We start from the raw sequence: 21,701 nt of genomic DNA, 5'->3' as shown, positions 1-21,701 counted from the left end.
CATATGGGCATAACACTGCAATGTGTGTATTTCCTAAGTGATTCATAGGCTTGTAAAGCCTTTCTTTCCTCTGTCAGGAAAAATGTATTTAATATCTTATTAACATGGAGACCACTTGCACTATATGATGCCTCAATTTGAATTAACAGACAATCCTCCAAAATTCGAAGGTATTACACATTCAGAGCACCCAACGTGTCTCCACTGATGCCCTGGAAAAGAAACCCTCACAGTCTGGCTGTCATTCAATCACTGGGTTCATTCTTTCCCTTGGGAACTCCTCCTTCACTTCTCACTGCTGTGCCAGCTGAAGTGCCTACTAAACAGAACTGCTTAATGCTTTGAGATTCTCTAAATCTGCCATAGGAGAAAGTGTACTATCAAATGTACCAGTAACTTTGCTTTAATGTGCAGGAAGTCATGCTACAGTGAATGATGCAGTATAACACACCAATTCCCATCCCTAACCACATGAATAAAATAAATTCTGCCCTGTGACCAAAAGAGGTTCAAAACTGCCTCCTCGTCCAGGCAACTGTAGCAGCAAGCTGATGTAAACCCAGCCTCCCAAAAGATGAATATGCTCACCTTGTATTATATAAATATAACACAAGATTTATGCCTCTCTTGTATTATATTCCTATAAGTAACTGCTCCTTCTAGTGTCCCTACTCAAAGATCCAATATTCCCATTCTCTTATCAGACTTACCAGAGGATTGACCTCGATTAGTGGCATCATGATCACTGTCTCCTTGCTCACTGTCTCCATGACCACTGTCCTTAGAGCTCACTATGTCTGCTTCCTGGAATGCAGAGCTAGACACAGAAACATCTTTGCATTAGGATGAACGCGAAAAGAGGAGCTCGTAAAACATTCTTCCGCCATCACATGGCCAAACACGGCGCTGCATTCCCCCCCCCATCCCTTCCGCAGGAATTCCACCGAGGTGCCCTGCCCATCCCGAGTAAAACCAGCAATTTTCAGATCTTGCAAGGGCCAGCAAGGGTTATCGCCCCTCCTGAGGTCTGTAAAAGTAATTTGGTAGCATTTCCTTAAGCTGGTGAGCTGAACTTTAGCTCAGTGAGACAGTGTTTGCTGGGAGACCCTACAGAAGCACGTTTTTAAGTATTTGAAGCACGTTTTAGACTCGTACAAACCGAGATTTTGTTCTCTTCTCAGTCAGTTTGGAAACCACTTTAGAAAAACCTTAATTCGAACTTTATTTGGTGCATCTACATCCATTTGACTTCCCAGTGCTTTACTACCCAGTTACACCTGTAGTAAATACATTTCTGCACAGCACTCAGACTTGCTAAAGCATGCATGAGGAAAGCAAGGCTGCAGAGCTCCTACCTGTTTACTCGTCGGGGTCTGTCAACTAGATAACTGAGCTCAGCACGCTGATGCTTGGTCTAGGAGAAAACAAATTATTGGGAGACATTGTAACTCTTGACATTTCTGTAACCAGCAGCAGGAAATATACAAGGGAGCAGCTCACTAGATATTCACTATAAATGGCAATGCTTAGCTGCAAGCAGGCCTGCAAAATCTGTTTCTAGAATGTAAGGGGGGAAAGAATCAGCTCTTAGTCACACAGATGGGAAGGCACAAGGGGATTTTTTCTGGAGTTTTTTGAGACAAGACTCTGACGTTTTCTCACAGTGCACACTGTTGAGCATCACAAGGACTCCCACAAAAAATTAGCATAACTATTTCTAGAGTTGTGGACTGCTTAGATGGCACTGGTATTGCACCACAAAAAAAAAAAAACAAAAAAAAAACCAAAAAAACATACTTTGAGATACCCTCAAGTCATTAAAAAGGCAGCAAAAGTCAAGGGTTTCATAGACATTTTGAAGCAAGGGCAGTACTACAAAGCAATATTAGAAATTTCACTGCAGAACTTAAATGCCTTAGAATACACCATTCAAACCACCTTTGTGAGGCTGGACAGCACTCAGGTTTCAGGGTGGGAGAGAAGGTGAGGTTTTCACTCGTGCACAGGCAGAGAGGTGCTGACAATATATGAGCAAACCCAGCACAAAATGATTAATGGGGGAGTGATACGGCATGGTAAATGCTTTAGTAAAAATACTCTTCACACCAGGCAACACAAGACTGCAGGGGACATTAAGTCTCAGCACACAATTTTACAGAAACTCTTTCTTGCTGCTCTTTGCAAACTTTGGGGTTATAAAGAGCTGTGCAGACAGAGCCAAGAGAAGTCAAAAACCCTAATTCACAAATTAATTAAAGCTCCTGCTAACTACAGTGATTGTCACAGTCCCAAAGGGGGTTTCCCCCAAAGCTTTACTCGCGCATGAAAAGATTTCAGGACTGAAAACCACACGGCTTTAAAGCCTTCCTTCAGAGCATCCTGTGCTTACACCCCACGTCACTCCAGCCTTGTCAAGCGGAGAGATGCTGCAAAGAGCTGTAACCCCCCCTCCCCTTCATCTCCCAACCCACCGGCAATCCACTCCCAGCTCCCGCAGCCTCGGGGGCATCTCTGCGTCCCGACGCTGCCCAGATTCCTTCAGAGGCACCGGAGGGGGTGCGAGGGGGACTCGGGGGGGACACGCTTGGCTGCAACAGCTGCTCAGCCCGAGCGGGAGGCAGCCAGCGGTGTGCGTGTGTTGTGTGCGTGTTTCTACGCCACAATGGCCTCTGAGACCCCCGCCCGTCGCTAAAACCCTCCAAAGATGAGAGGGCAAAGCGGGGAGAGGCAGCGGACGGATTAAAGGAGAAACGAGCAGGATTAGGAATGCAAAACGCCTTTCGCGACGGGAGAGGAGGAGGAGCGGGAGCTTGGGGAAGGATGCTCGGGGATGAAGTCTGCGCGGGCTGGGGGGGTGCCGGTGCTTACCTCGCTGGACAAAATGCTCCCGTTGGAGATGATGTCGGGCTGCTGGTCGGCGTAGCCGGTGACGATGGCCCCGCAGGGGTTGTGCTCGGCGTCGGTGCTGCGAGAGGGGCTGCAGGGCTTGAGGAACATCAGGTCGGTCTTGGCGGACTCGGGGGTGAGGCAGACTTGGTAGCAGTAGTTCTGGTTGTGGTGGTGCGAGCCGAAGCTGCCCGACTCCTCCACCGGCACCTGCGCGGGGTTGCTGGGCACGTTGGAGCTCTGCACCAGCATGATGTCCGACTTGCTGAGCTTCTTCTTGCGGGCCCGCGCCTGCCGGCTGCAGCAGGGGCAGCAGCAGCAGCAGCCCAGGCAGCAGTCGCTGGCCAGGCAGGTGTAGATATTGAGCTTCTTCTCCTTCTGGCAGCGCACCGCCAGCACGATCATGGCCAGCAGGAAGATGAAGGAGACGGAGCCCAGGGCGATGATGAGGATGAGCGTGAGGTCCAGCGAGTTATCCCCGCCGGAGCGGCTGGGGCGATGCTCGCCGGAGCCCCCGGAGCCTCCCCCCGCGCCGGTGCCCGCGGCCGCGCCGCCGCCGCCCCCGGAGCGCTCTCCCGCGCCGTCCACCAGCACCACCTGCACGGCGGCCGTGGAGGAGAGCGGCGGCTGCCCGTGGTCGCGCACCTCGATCACCAGCTCGTAGGGGCGCTGCGGGTCGCGCTTGGCCGGCACCCTGCGCGCCGTGCGCAGCTCCCCGGAGCGCCAGTCCATGCGGAAGAGCCCGGCCTCGTTGCCCCGCGCGATGCTGTAGGTGAGGCGGGCGTTCTCGCCGTCGTCGGCGTCCACGGCCGCCACCCGGCTGACCAGGTATCCCGGCTCGGCGCCGCGGGGCAGCGCCTCCCGCGCCGGGGTCCCGTTGCGGCCGGGCACGGGGCTGACGATGGCGGGCGCGTTGTCGTTCTGGTCCACCACGATGATGTGCACGGTGGCGTTGCCGGCCAGCGGCTGTGGCTCCTCGCCCGCGTCGCGGGCCTCCACCTGGAAGCTGAACTCTTTGAGCTGCTCGTAGTCGAAGGAGCGCAGGGCGTAGAGGAAGCCGTTCTCGGAGTTGATGGAGACGTAGGTGAAGACGGACATGCCCTGGATCTGGCTCTCCAGGATGGAGTAGGCGAGGCGGGCGTTGGCGCCCTGGTCGCGGTCGGTGGCGCTCACGGCGTAGATGTAGGCGCCGGGCACGTTGTTCTCGCTCACGTACACCTGGTACACGGGCTGGCTGAAGCGCGGCGCGTTGTCGTTCACGTCGCTCACCCGCACCTGGATGGACTTGCTGGTGCTGAGCGGCGGCTCGCCGCGGTCCCGGGCCACCACGGTCAGCGTGTAGGCGTCGCCGCCCGGCTGCTCGCGGTCCAGCGGCCCCTCGGTGACGATGGTGTAGTAGTTCTTGAAGGAGCTCTTGAGGCGGAAGGGCGCGTCGCCCTGCAGCAGCTCGCACTGCACCTGCCCGTTCTCCTCCGAGTCGCGGTCCGACACGCTGAACAGGGCCACCACGGTGCCCGGCGCCGCCGCCTCGCTCACCGCCTCCTTCACGGTGGAGAAGCTGATCTCGGGCGCGTTGTCGTTGGCGTCCAGCACCCGCACCAGCACCTTGCAGTGCGCGGGCACGGCGTTTGGCCCCAGGTCCTTGGCTTGCACGTACACCTGGTACACGCTGCTCTCCTCGTAGTCCAGCTCGCCGCTCACCTCCAGGCGCCCGGTGCGCGGCGCGATGCCGAAGAGCTCCCGGGCGCGGGCCGAGATGTGGCTGCTGAAGGAGTAGATGATCTCGCCGTTCTGCCCCTCGTCGGGGTCCGTGGCGTTCAGCTGCAGCACCAGCGTGCCCGGCGGCGAGTTCTCCGGCAGCGACACGGTGTACACGGGCTGCTCGAAGGCGGGCACGTTGTCGTTGGAGTCCAGCACCCTGACGGTGAGCAGGGCGGTGCCGGTGCGCTGCTGGGGCTGCCCGCCGTCCACCGCCGTCAGCACGTAGCGGTGCACCGCCTGCTGCTCCCGGTCCAGCGGCTGGTCCAGCACCAGCTCGGCGAAGCGGTTCCCGTCGCCCTGGGTCTGCACGTCGAGGGAGAAGTAGCTGTTGGGGGTGATCTCGTAGGTGCGCAGCGAGTTGGTGCCCACGTCGGGGTCGAAGGCGCTCTCCAGCGGGAAGCGGGTGCCCGGCGTGGCGCTCTCCGAGATCTCCACGGTCAGGTCGGGCTCCGGGAAGGAGGGCGGGTTGTCGTTGATGTCCAGCACCTCGATCTCCACGCGGAACAGCTCCAGGGGGTTCTCCAGGAAGACCTCCAGGTGCAGCAGGCAGGAGGGGCTCTGCTTGCAGATCTGCTCGCGGTCGATCTTCTCGTTCACGTAGAGCACCCCGGTCTCTAGGTTAAGCTCCAGGTAAGGGCTGCGGGAGTTGGGCGCCGTCTGGAAGCGCCGAGCCGAAAGTTTTGTAATGTCCAAGCCCAGGTCCTCGGCGATATTCCCCACGAACGTGCCATGCTCCTGCTCTTCCTGCACCGTGTAATGGAGCTGGCAAAAAGCCCCCTCCAGCATCCAGAGCGAGGCAAAGAGGAATAGCACAACCATCTCCAGACGGGGAAAGAGATTCCCCCCTCCCCGACACCACCGCTGCCTCCTCTTCCAAAAGCCACCTCCTCCTCCGAAAATACACAGTACAGTGTGTGTGCGTGTCTGTGTGTCTGGGTGCGCGCGTCTGTGTGTCTGTGTGTGCGCGCGCGCGCGTGCCCGCGCCTGCAAGCGTGTGCAGAGAGAGAGAGAGAGAGAGGGGGATCGGGGGAAGGGGAGGGGGTGAGGTTGGTTTGGGGGGGCTGGGGGGTGCTAGATACTATTTCTTCTGATTCATGTTAGGATTTTTTTTCTCCCCCATCTCCCTCCTTTTTGTTACGGGGATTATTGTTTCACACGCTGAGCCAACGAAGAAGACAGGCGTCCCCGCTTCATCTGTGGTCTTCGAGATGCGCCGGCCAACTAAAATAGCTATTAGCCGGCTGTAGCTAGAGACACACACTGACACTGTAGCCCTCTTTTATTTATTCCGAGAGTCTTGGCACTGCACCGCGGCAGCAGCAGTGGCGGCGGAGACAGCAGCAGTAGCAAATTCCAAGGAGGAAATTTTTGTATTTCAAGATTGTCCTCTGTTTGTCTTCCTGGTGGGAGTTGGAGGGTAGATGCTGCTGGAACAGCCGGTGGGCATGCCCTCTTTGGATGCAAGGAAAAGGCAGAAAACCGCGAAATTAAAAAAAAAAAAAAAAATTACCCGCAAAAAGATTTCATATGCATATAAAAAAAAGAAAAAAAAAAAGGCAGAGAGCAGCTTAGCTACACAAAACTTTCATTCCCCGATGTCCCTGGTATTTCCTTTTTTTTTTTTTTTTTAATTTAAAGATTTTAGATTTCTCTCTTCTCTGTCAAAGGTCTTTTCTTCTCTTATTGCTACGAGTACGGTCATCATCACTCTGCTTTTACGGCGGTGCCGATCGCGGTGGGGATTATTATTTTTTTTCCTCTCTCTTGCTGCTTTCTCGCCTAGCCCCTGTGTCTGTGTGTGCGGTGCCGCCGCCGCTGCGCTCCCGTCCCGGCTCCGCTCCCGGCGCGGCTGCCGCGATCTCTGCCAGCAGTTTCTGAGCGGGCAGCGCTCCGCTCCGATGTTTTTGCGCAGCGCCCGGCTCCTGCCAACCAATCGGCGCCCAGCACCGCCCCAGGGGGCGGAGTCCCATTGGTCGCGTCGCGGTGCGTCACGGCGGGGCGGGGCCGAGCCTCGCCTCGCGCGGGCTGGGCGGGCAGAGCGCGCGCCGGCCGCCTCAGCGCCTCAGCCCCTCAGAGGTCCCTGCCCGCTTCCCTCCTTCCGTGCCCGCTTCCCTCCCTCCTTCCTTCCCTCCTTTCCTCCATCCCTTCTTCCTTCCCTCAATCCCCGCTTCCTTCCCCCCTTCCCTGCCTCCTCCCCTGCCTTTCTCCCCTCCCCGAGTGATGGTTCCCCCGCCGCGGCCGCTGGATCGCCGCTCGTCCCTGGCACACACACACACGCGCCCGGGTAAACGTCAACAAGCCCCGCTCCTTGGAGAGGGATTTTCCACCCAGCCGCCACCAACTTTCCTTTCCAGTGGAGCTTTTTTGAAAAAAAAAAAAAAAAAAAACCAAAAAAACCCCACGTAAACAAAGGGAAACTTGCGGGGGTTGTTGTTGTTGTTCCATTCCCCTTCCCCGCCCCTCGGTGTGTTCCACAGTGGAGAGAGCGCAACTTTCCGTCATTTATTTACCCGGGCGGGGTTTGCAGCTCCGGCCAATTTAAAGCACGGCGAGCCTGCGCCGGTGTTTTCCTATTTCCATTTTGGAATTTCCGCTGGTGCAACAGGAGACCGTGAGGAAAAGGAGGAATACTGCCTGTCATCACTGGGTGCTCAGGGTGGTGGGGCGGATATCCCTGGAGTGGGATATTCCCTCAGGGATAACCAGAGGAATCCAAGGGAAACGCTCCGGTACCGGCTGAGAGATCCACGTCCCTAAGGCTACCGAATGAATAACTTAAAATAATACAATACTTATAATTCCTGTGGAGGGTTCCCCTAAATGTTATTTTATCTGAACACCAGCACAGAGCAGGGACGTGCACCTCCTGCTCTAACCCCATCACTAATCCATCACACAGCAGCGGCTCCGTCCGCGCATCCCAATGAACTACAGGCGCGTTTTTCCTGCGGGAACGCAGGAATCCACATTAGGATGGAGAGAGGCTCCGGCACAGCTCTCCCCGAGAAGCTGAGGATGCCCCATCCTAGGAAGTATTCAAGGCCAGACTGGACGGGGCTCACAGCAACCCGGTTTGGTGCAGGACGTCCCTATCCGTGGCAGGTGGGGCTGGAACCAGCCGGCCTTGAAGCTCCCGTGCAATTCCCAGCAATTCAGCGATGTCCAGAGCCGGGCTCCAGCGCCCGGAGCCGCGGGCGCGACCCCGCCCCGTCCCTCCCCCGGCGGCGCGGCCTCTGTGGCGGGCGGCGGGCGCCCCCCAGCGCCGCCAGCGCCGCACTGCGCCCGCCAGCGCCGCCGCCGCCGCCGCCCCGCGGGGCACTCAGCGCTCCCCGCTCCGCTCCTCTCCGCTCCGGGACCCGGCCCCGGCCCTGCCGCCGCTCTCCGCCCGGCCCCGCGCTCCCCTGACCGCCTGTGAGGCCGCGGCAAGCGTCGCTGCCTCGGCGCGGCCGGCAGGGAGATGCCCACTGCCCCCCAAACTCCATCCTGTTCTCCCCTTCTGCATGGCTCCCTACCCACCCCCGGGCTCTGTGGCGGCGTGATTCCGGTGGGTGCTTTGCAGACAAATTGAAAAATTTTTTTCAGAATGGCCCGGCTGCTGGCGCTGCCCGTGGGATGCGGACGGGGAGCTCGCTGTGCAGAAGCGCCGCCGCTCACCTGCCCGCTCGCATCCCCGGGCGCGGCCAGCGGGGATCGCGCCTCTCCTGCCTGCCTGCCTGGGGGAACGACCCCGTGGATGCCCATGGGGAATGCCCTGAACGCGGGGCAGTGCTAGCCCTTCTCTCCCCGCCGCCGGAGCGGCCACCTCTGCTGCCTTCGAGGAACGCGGGCGAAACCCGGGAGACCGAGCCCGTGTCCATGTCCGTGCCCGTGTCGGTGTCCGTGTCCGTGCCCGTGCCCGTGTCCGTGCCAGAGGAAGCCCGGAGGTAGGGCTGGGATGGGGGAACACATCCCCGGGCTCAGGGCGCTCCCGAGACGCGGCACCCACGCGAGGCTCCCGCGGAGATGCGGGGGGCAGCAGCAGCAGCAGCCACGGGGGAACACACACATATTTATATCCCCACACGTGTATCGGCGGGGGAGAGCCGCCTCCCGCCCTCCCGCATCCCCGGGATCCGATGTGCCCCCGCGGTTCCAAGCGCAGCCGGGTCTCCATTTTGGGAATGAAGCGGCGGGGATGCGCGGCCGCCCTCCCGCTAATGCCGAGTGACAAATCGCACTTAGGCGATACATGAACGAGAAAATGATTTATGGATTTTCGCGACGGGCCGAGCCGATGAAGGCGACGTGAATTATCCATCCTAATGTGCAATGTATCATTTTCTAATAACGCCGGGTTGGCCCTAACGCTGCGCGCTGCTCCCTTCGATAGCAGGTATCGATTCGGCACCGGACACGCACCTCCTGCAGCACCAGCTGAGAGCTGTGTATTTACCTCTTCCCAAAGCCCAGGGCTATGGACAGACCCCTGACACCGTGGCCTTTAGTTTTTCCATCTGGCATCGTTTAATTTGGCAATCACTTTGCCGAATGAAGGCTAATCTTTCGTATCACCGTGTTTCACTCAGTGCTGTGGTTTGGAGATGGAGAGGGAGGATGCCAGGTTTGTAAATGCTCCGTGCTGATGGGGATGGCACCTGGGTGAGTCAAACCTTTTCCCCCTGCCAAATCCTCCTTGGCACCAAGAGTACAACGGGGCACTTTCTAACAAGGAGAACAGATGCTAAATCATCCTTCTGCTCACACAGAGCTTCCCTGGCACCTCCATTTACCAAACCTCAAGGATCATTTTAAAGACAAAATCTTTGCTTTTAACTCACACACAGCAGGAAGGTGAATCATGCACACCCAAAACTGAATTCATGTGCATAAGAAGGAGAAGATTTGCTCAACCCCAGCCTGTGCTGTGCCCCAAGGCCAGGGCATCCCCCCTGCCCCAGCCAAGTTCTTTTGCCCTTCATCACAGAACTGCAGTGAAGTCATGGTGACATAAACTATGAACAATCCCAATTATTTATCTAAATGGTTCCAAGTCTAAAATATCACTTTCACATTGAGAAGGACGAGAAAGTTCTGGCCTTCCACGAGACAAAAAAGCAGAGATGGGGAAGATGGAGATAAAGCATTAATGCATTCGTTTGAAGTAGGACATTAAATTACTGGGGAAAGGGTGAGGAAATGCTTCATTTCTCATTAGCCAAGTACAGTTTTTCCATTGCTCAGGCACAAAAGGAGTCACATGCATAAGAAAACATCCAAATGCTGTGTTCTGGAATAAACAATTGCTATCCTAACCTGCACAATCATATTTTAGGTTGTAGAAAGTTAATCCACACAGTTTAGTTGAGTCACCAAAATGGATGTTCGGCTTCTATTTTAGGTTCAGTCTTAGTTTCAGGCTGGGGAACACTGTGGCCTCTTTACTATCTGGATGTTAAAAACACATCAAGAATTGCCCTGCCCTGTCCCTCAAAGATCCTAGATTGTTATTCCTTGTTTTAATATGAATTATCTTGGTTAAAAAAAAAAAAAAAAAAAAAAAAAAAAAAAAAAAAAAAAAAGGCAAAAATCCACCCAGGTTTTCCCTCAAGGAAATGACAGCTCAGGGTGCAGGAAGGATTACTGGAATCAATGATAGAATTTAGATTATAAATAAGAAACAAAAGGTGCTATGGTTAGAAAAAGCCTGCTTCCTAAGAGGAAGATGTATATGTAATACTGATGGGGCCATAGGATGAAATCCTGCTTCAAAGCAAGGTCGATACAGAACAATTTCTCAAATTAACTAAGAGGCCTGGTTAAAGTATCAGAGGGGAAGGTTCACTGCCACCACTCCCTCAATGGATTTCTCTCTTAATTGCCAATGAGGAGACAAAACAGGAAGGCTAGACAATCTGGCTAATCAATAAAAAAAGCCTGTCTTCATGTTTGCCTCAGGAGCACTCTGGATGTCAGATCGATGTGGAAGCCACCAAAGTTCTTGCAGGGGTCACCAGTGATTAAGACATTTTCTGATGGTTTTTTAAGAGCCCCAGAGACAAGCACCTGCCACAAGGTTGGAGACAGAAGCAGAACTAGAGATACAACGTTAATCATCCCCTTGACACTTCTGGGAGTGCTCCTGAAAACAGTTTTTTGTATTTATGACCTCAGCCAGCTGTTTTAATAAGTGATGATCCAATATGACTTCATTTCATGCTCTGTGCTCCACCAGCCATCAGATCTGATGGAGCCTCTCCAGGAGGTGCCAGGAGTCTAGAACAGAATGGATGCATCCTACAGGAGTTTCTCAAGGCCAGCTTCTGCCTCCTTTTCTTTGCCTGCCCCCAAACATTCAATGCACATTTCAGGGAGGCTAAACTCAAGCAGCGAGAAGCTGTTCAGTGTGAAGCAGTGGATTGGTACAGCCTGCTGCTATTATCCTGCCTTCTTCAGCTTTCAGAGTCTATCATAATGTTTATCACAAAGAGAAAAAAAAAAAAAACAGTCTGTTTCAATGAGTTGTGGTTTTAGCTGATTCAAGTCTGCATTGAAATAAATGGAATAAATTTTTTTTTCCACAGTTGAGCTCTGAATGTTTTCTATCAGTCAGGGTTTTTACAGTGTCCTGATCAGAGCAGCCAAGGTCCTGGTCACTTTAAGTTGTTTCTATATGCATGGCTTTACACTAACAATTGGCCTGATTCCTATAATCTTGTCCCATGTCCCATAATTATTAATGTAATAGCCACAAACTTGGCAATTTTTAACTCCACTTTTATTGTCATCCTATAGATACATTATAAACAAATTAAAATGACTTTATACAAGGTGATCAGTCAAAAATACTGAGTTTTATCTGTTTACTTGCAGAAAAGAGGTGACATATATATCTAACATCACAGAAGATATTTCTTAACAAAAGATTTTCCAATAAGGTAAATTTCTTACCATCTAGCAAGAATTTTCAGAAAGATAGTTTAATCCATATATAGAAACCTGGTACTGAATCAGATGAAAAGCAAAATATGATCACATTGATCAGGACAGGCATCATATTTTTTTGCTCTATAATTTTCTGGTTTTATGGTATTGCTCAATCAGCTGCACCCATTTCCTTGAACTTCATCAAAATACAGTTGACCTGTATCTGAATTCAACCAATGTTGCTAAGCTTGAATGATTACCAGAGCAAATGAGGACAAAAACTACAGTGGAAAACTCCAGTTGCTTGAGACTCTGTTAAGCTTCTTATAATACACTCAAAGCCATAGGTAGATGTAGTTGCTCATGATAAAGAAAATTGCACTGTTGATTTTCTTTTCAGCAGCAAGTTCAAACCTTGAACTAAAGCACAATTTGTTTTGAGGTTCAGCTTAAAAGCAGTAGTTCAAATACAAAACTTCTATTCTTAGACATAACACTGTAGTGCTCGACAGAATAAATACCAAAAAGCCCTAAACTTTAGATTGTTTGCCCAGAAGAATTTGCATTCTTGGGCCTCAGTGTTCAATGTATATATAATTTCCAGCATAATTCTATCATCTGAGTCATCGTGCCAACTATGCAGCAGATAACAATAGCATCAACTAGGAAGGAAAAGGAACAAGATGACAAAAGTGTTGTTATAATTATGTAGGCACTTAGGAAGAGTGTGCACATCTGTATTTTTGTACCTATCCTAGGTGGAGCTATTTGCACTACGAATATTCAAGACTGTGTTTTTTGAGGCTTCCCTTGGTAAGATCATATGCTCAGGTGCTTGCTTGCTTTTTCTCCTAAAATTGCATCTGTCTAGGGAAAACTTTTCCATAGTCTTATCCATCTCTATTTCAGAGGAAGTTCCACTTGGGAAGCAGTTGAGTCTCTTATGAGGCAATGATCACAATTTTTTTTTTTTTTTTGGTCTATGCTAAAAATATTGCAATACTCAATTCAAAATCTTACCACCTCCACATTTTGGAATAGTGACTTTAGCAGATGGAGGTCTCAGGAGTACTTGTTGCCATTCTCAGGAAGAGATACCAAAGGGATAAGTCCTCAAAACTTCTTCCACAGAAGCTGTTCCTTGAAACACTTCCACACTCTCAGAAATTTATAGGTTGGTCTTTGAAAAATCTGTGCTAGACACCTCCTCTCTCATAACTTCTTGGTGGCTGGACTGTGTGACAGAAACTGGGCAGGTTCATGTGTTCCACACAACTGCTGTGGAGGATGAACAGAGTTTTTCTCAGAGTCATTATTTCCAGGGTTCTGCAGAGCTGGATGTAGATCTGAAGCATGTGCACACTTACCCATACTCCAGCTTCTCTCAGTGGTGCTAAGGAAGCAGGAGAAAGTGGAAAAGGAAAAGCATCACCATAGAACAACAGAGAATAGCAGAAAAAGATGATCACAGTTACTAAAGGGTGGGGAAATGGTTATAAAAGTGTAACTGCAGCAAAACCAATGGTAAGAGAGAAAAAAGAAACAAAAACAAAGCAAAGCAAAACAAAGCAAAAAAACCCCAAAAAACAAAAAACAACCAGCCAACCAAACAAAACCCCCCACAAAGCTAAATACCCTCCCAGACTTTTCAGCAGCTTCCTAAGTTCCTGCAGCCTAACAACAACAAAAGTTAGTTTCCTTTCTCTTTTCATTAGCATGCTTTGCATATGCATATGGAAAAGCTCCTAACTGTGAGCTGTTACTTAATTAGGTGAAGCAGGAGTCACCTGTGCTATAGATTTCAGTGGTCCACACTCTATTCATTATGCAAGTTGGGGCCTGGCGTTGCTACAATTACAGTTTTTCAGTTAAAAATCAAACCAGAAGATTGTGTCCCTCACCAGAAGTGTGTGCAGCAGTGGGATCTCCAGAGGCTGAGCCAGCCTGGCTGCTGCTGCCTCACCGAGCTGCAAGGTTGCTCTGCTCAGCAGGATCTCACAGCTACAGGGCACAGGGACAATACACCTCGCTCAGCAAAACCTTGGAAACATGATTAGCAAAGTGTGCAAGTTACATAAGCAGGCTTGGGAAATGTTGGATTTCAAAGTTCCTGATGTTGTTGTTTCTAGTGACCCTGTAAATCACGGTGATCTGTCACTAAAAGATCCTTCTTTGCTACCTGTCAGTCCTGCAGTTTGTGCATTGGAATGAGGAACTCAAAAGGCACCCAGCTTGGGTTCTGGGATGAGATCTTTCCCAAAAAATCTTCTCTTGCACACCATGAGCAGTGGTGCTGAATCAGAGCTGGTTCATACCTGCAGCTCTCTGGCTTCTGGTACAGCATCCAGTGCAGAAGGGAAAGGGAAAGGGAAAAGGGGAAAAGAGAAAAGGGAAAAGGGAAAAGGAAGATCCTGCAGCTGAGGATGTTGAATGCCCTGTGCTTAACATGTGTGTTACCATGTGTAACACGTGTCCCAGTTCATTGGTTTTAAGACAGGCTGTAACAGAGTTGCCAAATGTATTTTGTTGTGAGTGTTTGAATACTTGGGAAGAACTTGGGCACGCTGAGAAGAGCTCCGGAGGTGATTATGATTTTAGAGGAAGTGGAAGGTTGGCACAAAATGCTCTGAAGAAGTCTGCAGCCACATGTGACTGTCTCCTCACATGCCCACAACAAGCTGCTGAATCACACCTCCTTCCCTTCCTTTAATACTGGTGTTTTCTCATTTTGCAGGCTTTGCTACGCAAATCTTTTTGAAGTAACACAAGCATATACAATCCTATGCATATGCTTACATGTAATTACATGAACCTTTGTAGCCCCACAAAAAAAAAAAAAAAGCAAGGCCCAATTCTTCCCAAGAATATTTCTGGGATTCACATTCTCTGAACCTCAGAGAAAGGAAAAAAAATTCTTATCATTTGCTGTGCCTATGTTTGTGCCAAAGTAGAATGCAATATGGAGATTGTTTACCCAAAGTGATGCGGTTTTGTTTCCTTGGCCTATCAGGGCCAAATGTGTGTGTGGGTTGGGATTGTTGGGTGAGAGTCACGAGTTTCAGTGCAGTGTGAGCAGTGGTGTGCAGGGTTGAGTGCTTGGCAGATTCAGTTTTAGATGTATAGAATAATATAGCATAATAAAGTAATTCTTTAGTCTTCTGATATCCCTGGAGACAGATGTATTATTGTAGGGGGATACAATATGGGTAAAAGAAGGTGGTACAGAATGTAACCTTATCCCCCAATGAGTTGTAGCTGAACCAATTACTAAAGATTAGGAGCAGGCCTGATGTTAACAGGCCACACCTGTAGCCAATAAGAACAGTGGTATAAAAGAGTGGATTGGTGGGATCTGGAGTCAGATGGCTGCTGCAAGGACCAGGGACAGTCAGTGCTTAGAGGAGAGGCCTACAAGAAACATCAAGGAGCTATGGAACTCTGCTGATGTGGAATCCTTGCACTATAATGATAAGAGAACTCTTGGATATATAAAACAACATATCGTTCTCTCTCCCCTTTGTCAGAGTCACCTTTGATTTGCAATAAGCCTTGATGTCAAACTTGGAGAGAAATGATGGTTCTGCAAGTGTGGGGACAGGTGAATGTAGCTGCAACCAAGTTCATTGGGAGCAATGGCCAGCACAAACCCATCCTCCTTCTAGTGAGAGTCTTTCCAAAGCACTTCTGAGCGCTGGGGAGAGGCTGATCAACTCAGAGACAGCAAAATGTTACCCCTCCTCACAGAGCTGGATCGTGGCTGCTCCTCCTGGCTGCCAAGGAGTGGTGCAGGGCATGGGGAGGAGGGAGAGCATCATTTCCCCAGGAGCTCATGGGAAGCTGTAGCAGCTGCTGCTTAGGAAGGGATGGTCTGGCAAATCCTGCAGCTGTGGGAGGCAGCAGCTGCATTGTAAACAAGCAAAAAGAGGAGCTGTGCTTATTACAAATCAAAGTGGAGGTATGTCACAGATGCATTTTGTGAAAAATCCTTTCCTTAGGATTTTTTCCTCCTGAGAAGCATGGAGGCCTCAGGAACAAAATGCAAACATTGATTATCTGCTGCTGTGGAATGCAACAGGTGCATCTGTGATTGGCCCATGTTGGATGTTTGTATTTAATGGCCAATCACAGCCCAGTTGGCTCAGACAGAGCCGAGCCACAAACCTTTGTTATCATTCTTTGCTATTCTATTCTTAGCCAGCCTTCTGATGAAATCCTTTCTTCTATTTTTTTAGAATAGTTTCAATGTAATATATATCATGAAATAATAAATCAAGCCTTCTGAAACATGGAGTCAGATCTTCGTCTCTTCCCTATCCTAAGACCCCTGTGAACACGGTTACAGCTGTGGGAGGCAGCAGCTGGATTGCAAACAAGCAAAAAGAAGAGCTGTGCTTATTACAAATCCAAGTGGAGGTGCAGTGTGCTCCTGCTGTGCAGTCAGGAGGGGAGTGTCTGTCTCCAGGAAGGATGAGAGCTGACTTCAAGAAGTGATCAGTTGGGGAAAAAAAATATCATATGGGTGCTGTGAAAACTCTGTGTGAGCTAAGCATGAAAGTAATGAGATTTGCAGGAAAGGGAGGGGAAAGGAAGTGAGGACAGGAAGGACTCAAGTTGTGGGAAGTGTTAAATAGAAGAATGAGCCATGTAAATGTGATTTAGGGTAGAGTGGGAAGATGTCAGAAGTGTTGTAGGAAGGCTTGGATTTTCTTAGCTCTGAAGAGCATTTGAGAGTTTGCTGGCTTTCAGTGCTTCTCAGAGATTTCCCTGTAATTGGGCAAGACTTGGTGAAAGAGGATCAGTGCTTCCTGTAAAAGGCAGTGTCAAGAGCAGAATGGGAATATTTTGGAAGAACTTACTGCTTTTACTTGTTGGGCTCTACTGCTGCCTTTAATTGGAAAAGCTTCTGGAAGGATGTATTAGCAAGTTGTCTGCAGCTCTCCCTTGCTGCTGTAATGCTGGGCAGCAGGGATCTGGGGAGCACTTGTGTCCCCCAGTTTCCACCCCTGTGTAGTTTCCAAGAACCTGGAGCTGACCAGAAAATGAGGTTGTAACATTCAATTTACTGGAAAGAAAGCATCTAGGCATTAGACCCTTTGCAGTGTTTTGCTCAGCACAGAAAGGAACAAAAGCACAATTAGGAAGGAAGAAATAGCTTTTATGGCATGACCATGGTGCTGATAAATAGCTTTGGAAATGCAGTTCTTATTGCAAGTCAAGATAGAAAATCCAAATAATAATTGTATACATTGATTTAACAATGTAGCCGTATGGTCTTACAGGATAGCATTGAAGAATATTAACTGAAAATCCTCGAGCAGAATTCAGAAAATTATAGCATCATCAGAAGTCCTTTATCTACAGGACTTTACTATGTAAAACTGTAAATTTTAGTGCCCCTTTTTAGAATTTTCAGCAGGTAATAAATAACCACCTTGTGTTGTGGTCTTGGCAGGAAGAAGGAGAATAACACTTGATTGGCACTCTGATCTCTGAGAAATCACAAAAAATAGGGCTAGGAAAAAAGATGTATATAACTGCTTTTTTTTTTTTTTTTTTTTTTTTTTCTCCCCAAATGATCTTTCTGGGTAATAAAGTGATACTGCAAATTTCTAGAAGTGATTGCAGTAATAAAATGGTTTCCAGAGTTTATGTGCTTTTAGGGAATGGCAGAAATTGTCATTTGATGTAGTACCAATGTTAGACAGGAGTGTGCTCTTGCTTTGCTAGTGGTGGTGACTTGGAAGAACTGCCTCAGTCCTTATATGTGTATAATGGGCATAATATTTCTCCCCTGTGGAAAAAAAAAAAAAAAAAAAGTGAATTAAGGCCATAAGAAAAAAGATTCCATACAGGAATTGGACTTCATTATTGCACATGAGCCTACTCTGAGAAGGTTTCTCTTTAAGCCTCCCTGCTGAAATAGGATAGAAGCAGAAATGTGTGCTTTGGGCATCCTAACAGCAGAAGTTTGGGAGATTTTTGTAGTAACTTGGTGTTGTTTGGCAGTATGAAAAATGCAGTGTTAGAGCTTCGAGTGCCACATCAAAAATGCTGTGGCCATGCCAAAATGCAGCCTGGTATAAACACATTTGGCTTCTTCAAATGTCTTCAGAATAGAGAGAGAAATTAATTTTGTAGTGGCAGTTGCACTGCTTGTCCCCTGTATGCTGGATTGCAGCTGCCATCTGTCCTTAGGTGGAAGAAATCAGTAGATGTTCCATATTGCTTGGTTTGTCTAATCTAAGACTGGGACTGTCTGATAATCTGGAACCTGATGCAGCTTGTCCAGTTTGTTTTTGCTCGGTGATGAGATAGCATGTCTATATCTATCCATGTATAGAAGATGCTGAGCATATTTTAGCAATCTAAAAAGCCTAGCATAAGTTTATTGAAATACTCATGAAATTAGAATAGAGGTTTCCTTTGTACCATTTGGGTGCCAAGTGGTAGCATTAAGCAATAATAGCTCTCAGTCTATGACAGTGTTAAAAAAAATTCCAGTGTGGTTTAACCTTTTTGGCTATAAAAGCATTGAGACTCTGGCATACATTCTAGTCCCACTGAAATCACTGGAGTTTTTGAATCTTTTTTTTTGTTTTTTTGGGGTATGATGAGCTCCTGCTTGTAGCCATGGCTTCATTTGTCCTACAAATCTGTGTGTGTTTGTCAGCCATTTGACAACTGTTCTTTGATCATGGCTTTTTGGGTTTTGTTTTTAATTTTTCTCATGCAGGGACAAAAAAATGTATTTTCTCTGTCACTCATGGCAAAACAACAGAAGCCTTGCCTGAAATTAGGAATGATCAGTATCCAACCAACATATATTTTAGTTAAAATATTCTGGAATCGTGTTTCTTATTTTTAATGTTTGCTGCTATATTCATTTTTTGGCCTTGGTCTACAGTATAGATGCATGAACACACATACAAATATGCACAAGTGGGACTAAAACTCTCAGTTACAGAAGTCTGATCTTGCATTTTGTGAACCTGTGAAATAATAAGTCCATAGGTAACTGGGACATGGACAAAACTGACAGTACAGAGAGCATTTTCTGGAAAGAAAAAGTGTGTCCCATTCTCACCCCAATTTTTGGCAAATAATTTTTATTCAGCATGAAACTGAGGGATAAAATGGTAGTTATTTTCACTGTGAATAATGATAAATCTCAGCACTGGAAACAACTTCTATGCCATATTTTCATTTCACTTCTTCAAACTAAATTAATTTGATTACATTGTGGAGCAAAATGCTGAAAATGTCCTTTTTTAAAATATATGGGAAGTAAAGTAAATAGAAAGCAAGCATGTGTTCCTTTTTATTGTATTTTTATGGAGGTTATAACCAGAGTTATTTTCCTCCAGATTTAATCTGAGTCCTTATAAGCAGTTACTCTTATGGAATCAGTATGGAGCAGATCCAAAGTTGTTCAAGTAAAATAGAAGATTTCCACTGATTTCATTATTGTTTTGATCAGGCCCTTAATCTTTTAGAAAATATTAAGCTTGATAGGACTTTTGTGTAAATGGTGCTGATGGAATTCTCTTTTGCGCCTAAAGGAGAAGGTGGAGATTTACTAAGGGGTTGTCTGTAAGTATTGTTTTACTTCTTTGTCATTCTGTTCCCTTTCCAGCTGTTTTTGCATATAAAAAGCTAAAGTAAATCCCTTTTTAGAGGTTCACTGTTGTGTTAAGGTACTTAAAGTTTGATGTCTTTGTGTCAAAGAGCTTTTATGAAAGAAAATTGGTCCAGGCATATCCTGTAATAAACATCTGGAAACTGCAGGGATTGGCCTATGGTGGCTGTATAGCAAGAGTACAGTTCAATTAGCTGGCTTTACATCAGCATTAATTTCCCCCCACTTTTTTTTTTTTTTTTGATTGGTTTGTTTGTTTGTTTGTTTGTTTGTTTTAATTTTGCCTATTCACTTAGTATTTAATCTGAATCTATATGTCCTATCTTGGTAAAATGATCTTTTCTGATTGGTAGACAGCAGAAAACTCCTCATCTGGGATTGATGCTGAGAGGGCTGTCTGAAACCAGATTATATCTATGCATGGCATTCACTGATTAATTGTTTGAAGAGCAAAGTTTCTCATCTTGAAATTTCCTTTAGTACAAAATGTATAGGAAAATGAGTATGTCTCATAGATTAGTCAAAAGAAAAGACTGCCACAGAGGTAATAGGCATCATTTGTATGTGGGCCAGAAGTTTAATTAGGATTTAGCAAAACAAAAAACTAGAGCTTTAGCCCATCTGATACAAACCAGAAGTGAAAGCCCTTAAACAGTTCAGGGGGGAAGGGAATTTCAGGTTTTTTGCAAAATGAAAAGGGAAAGACAATGAATAGTTTCAGTACTAATAATGAAGATGGGAATAAACTGCAGAAAATACCATAAAAGAATAAAGCAACAAAAATTTGCAAAAGTCTGAGGGAAAATTAGGTAAGGAAAGTTCTAGCAAATAAGAACTAGAATATGAAAAAGTAATTCCTTTGGTACATTTATAGTCCTGTGAATGAACAAGCAAAACCAAAATCCATATTTTGGATGTGATGATGCTGAACAGTAATGATCTGTAATGGCAAGAGTCCACATCAAAGTTCTCAGATGACAATAGGAGGCTTTGGAAAATAATTTTAAGTGTATGACTTAATCAGTAATTCTTGGAGAATTATTATCACTGACAGTCCAGGAACAGATTAATTGAGTGGACATGCAGAAGCAGAGTTATCATCTGCCCAATTTAGCTGCACTTACCTAAAGTGCAGCTTGACTCTTGCAGACAAAATGAGGCTAGGTCAGTCAGGGTGGAAGGGAGAGGAGTGAGTCAGCCCTTGGCCAGAGGCACAAACCTGGGTTCCCACACAGAATCACGGGGTTGGAAGAGAGCTTTAAGATCGTGGAGTCCAACCCATGCCCTAAAACCACCACAACTAAACCATGGCATCACATCCAGTCTCTTTTTAAACACATCCAGGGGTGGTGACTCCACCACCTCCCTGGGCAGACCATTCCACAACTTTATCACCCTTTCTCTAAAAAACTTTTTCCTAATATCCAACCTATATTTTCCTTGGCGCAGCTTAAGACTGACTGAGTCCTCTTGCTCTGTCACTTGCTGCCCAATGGAAACAGCATTTCCATGTGCCAGCAGTGCTTGCTGAAACCAAGAAATCTTTACTAGCAGCACAGCACCACCAGGAGTAGTGTGGAGAAGATGCTGAGGAAATAAATACCCAGGGGAAGCTGGTTCACCTCAGCACCTCATTGTCTCCCAGAACTCCCTGTGACTATTCCCCACAGGCCTCCCAGCAAAAGAAAGATTTTAATTGCTATGAGGAAGAAGGAGAAAAAGCAAGATGGAAATGAGAAATGCAAGTGTTTACAGATACATTGAATACCTGCAAGTAAGTGCCTTTGTTCAAAAAGTCCCCAGCCCTGTTTCAGTCTGAAGGAGGAACAAATTTGCTTCTGACACATTTAAAACTATTTTTGTTCTCATTTGTGTGAGAAGATAAATTGCAATTCTTATGAAATGATTTCATTTTAATTGTGTGTGTTAAAATATGTTCAGCATACAGGATGGTTAGATTTAGTCCTTGGAAGTTTTATTTTATTGCTCTGTGTATTTCACCTGTACTCCCAATCTGTATAACACGCATATTACGAAGCTGCAAACAAAAGTCTCATTGTATTTCTCTGCTGTCTCACCTCTGCTTTTTCTGAAGAGTCTTGCCTTAAGAGGCCACACTTTCTAAGCCCATAGAGTTACTAGCCCAAACTGCTAATAAAAAGCCAACTAATATTAATGACGGAGTCCCTGTGTGGTTCACATTGGGAGCAGCAGGATTGCTCTCAGAACCAGAGTGGATGCAGTCTGTTGCAGCAGTATGAGCAGGGAGTGGGTCTTCCCAAACAGAGGTCATCTATAAATAACATTTCTCAGACCAGAACCATGCAGACTTAGGCATTTTGAAGTTAATCAGTGCTCACATGGAGCCTCTCCTCCCATCATCAATCTTCTAACAGAAAAGAGTTCAGGAAAAACCCATGCACAGGCATCATCTAAGTTTGGCTAGTGTTTACCCTGTCCAACCTATGAACTCATGATTTTATTTATCTCCAGAGTCCATAGTGGGAGAAGACTG

General features: G+C 47.7%; 1 protein-coding gene across 2 annotated transcripts in view; it reads right to left on the bottom strand.

Moving 5' to 3' along the window:
- Nucleotides 1–6,623, bottom strand: part of PCDH10 (protocadherin 10) — a 34,511-nt gene extending 27,888 nt beyond the window's left edge. For both annotated transcript variants that reach the window (XM_058024899.1, XM_058024900.1), the window contains exons 1-3: nt 2,869–6,623; nt 1,356–1,414; nt 711–817 (exon numbers count right to left, since the gene is read on the bottom strand). In XM_058024899.1, the coding sequence (XP_057880882.1) occupies nt 711–817; nt 1,356–1,414; nt 2,869–5,466 (2,764 nt within the window). In that variant the 5' untranslated portion in view covers nt 5,467–6,623. The remainder of the gene's footprint in view (nt 1–710; nt 818–1,355; nt 1,415–2,868) is intronic.
- Nucleotides 6,624–21,701: the final 15,078 nt, after the last annotated feature.

The sequence above is a fragment of the Melospiza georgiana genome, chromosome 5 (assembly GCF_028018845.1).
Source record: "Melospiza georgiana isolate bMelGeo1 chromosome 5, bMelGeo1.pri, whole genome shotgun sequence".
Classification (NCBI taxonomy): domain Eukaryota; kingdom Metazoa; phylum Chordata; class Aves; order Passeriformes; family Passerellidae; genus Melospiza; species Melospiza georgiana.
This window is presented reverse-complemented; position numbering and strand designations above follow the sequence as displayed.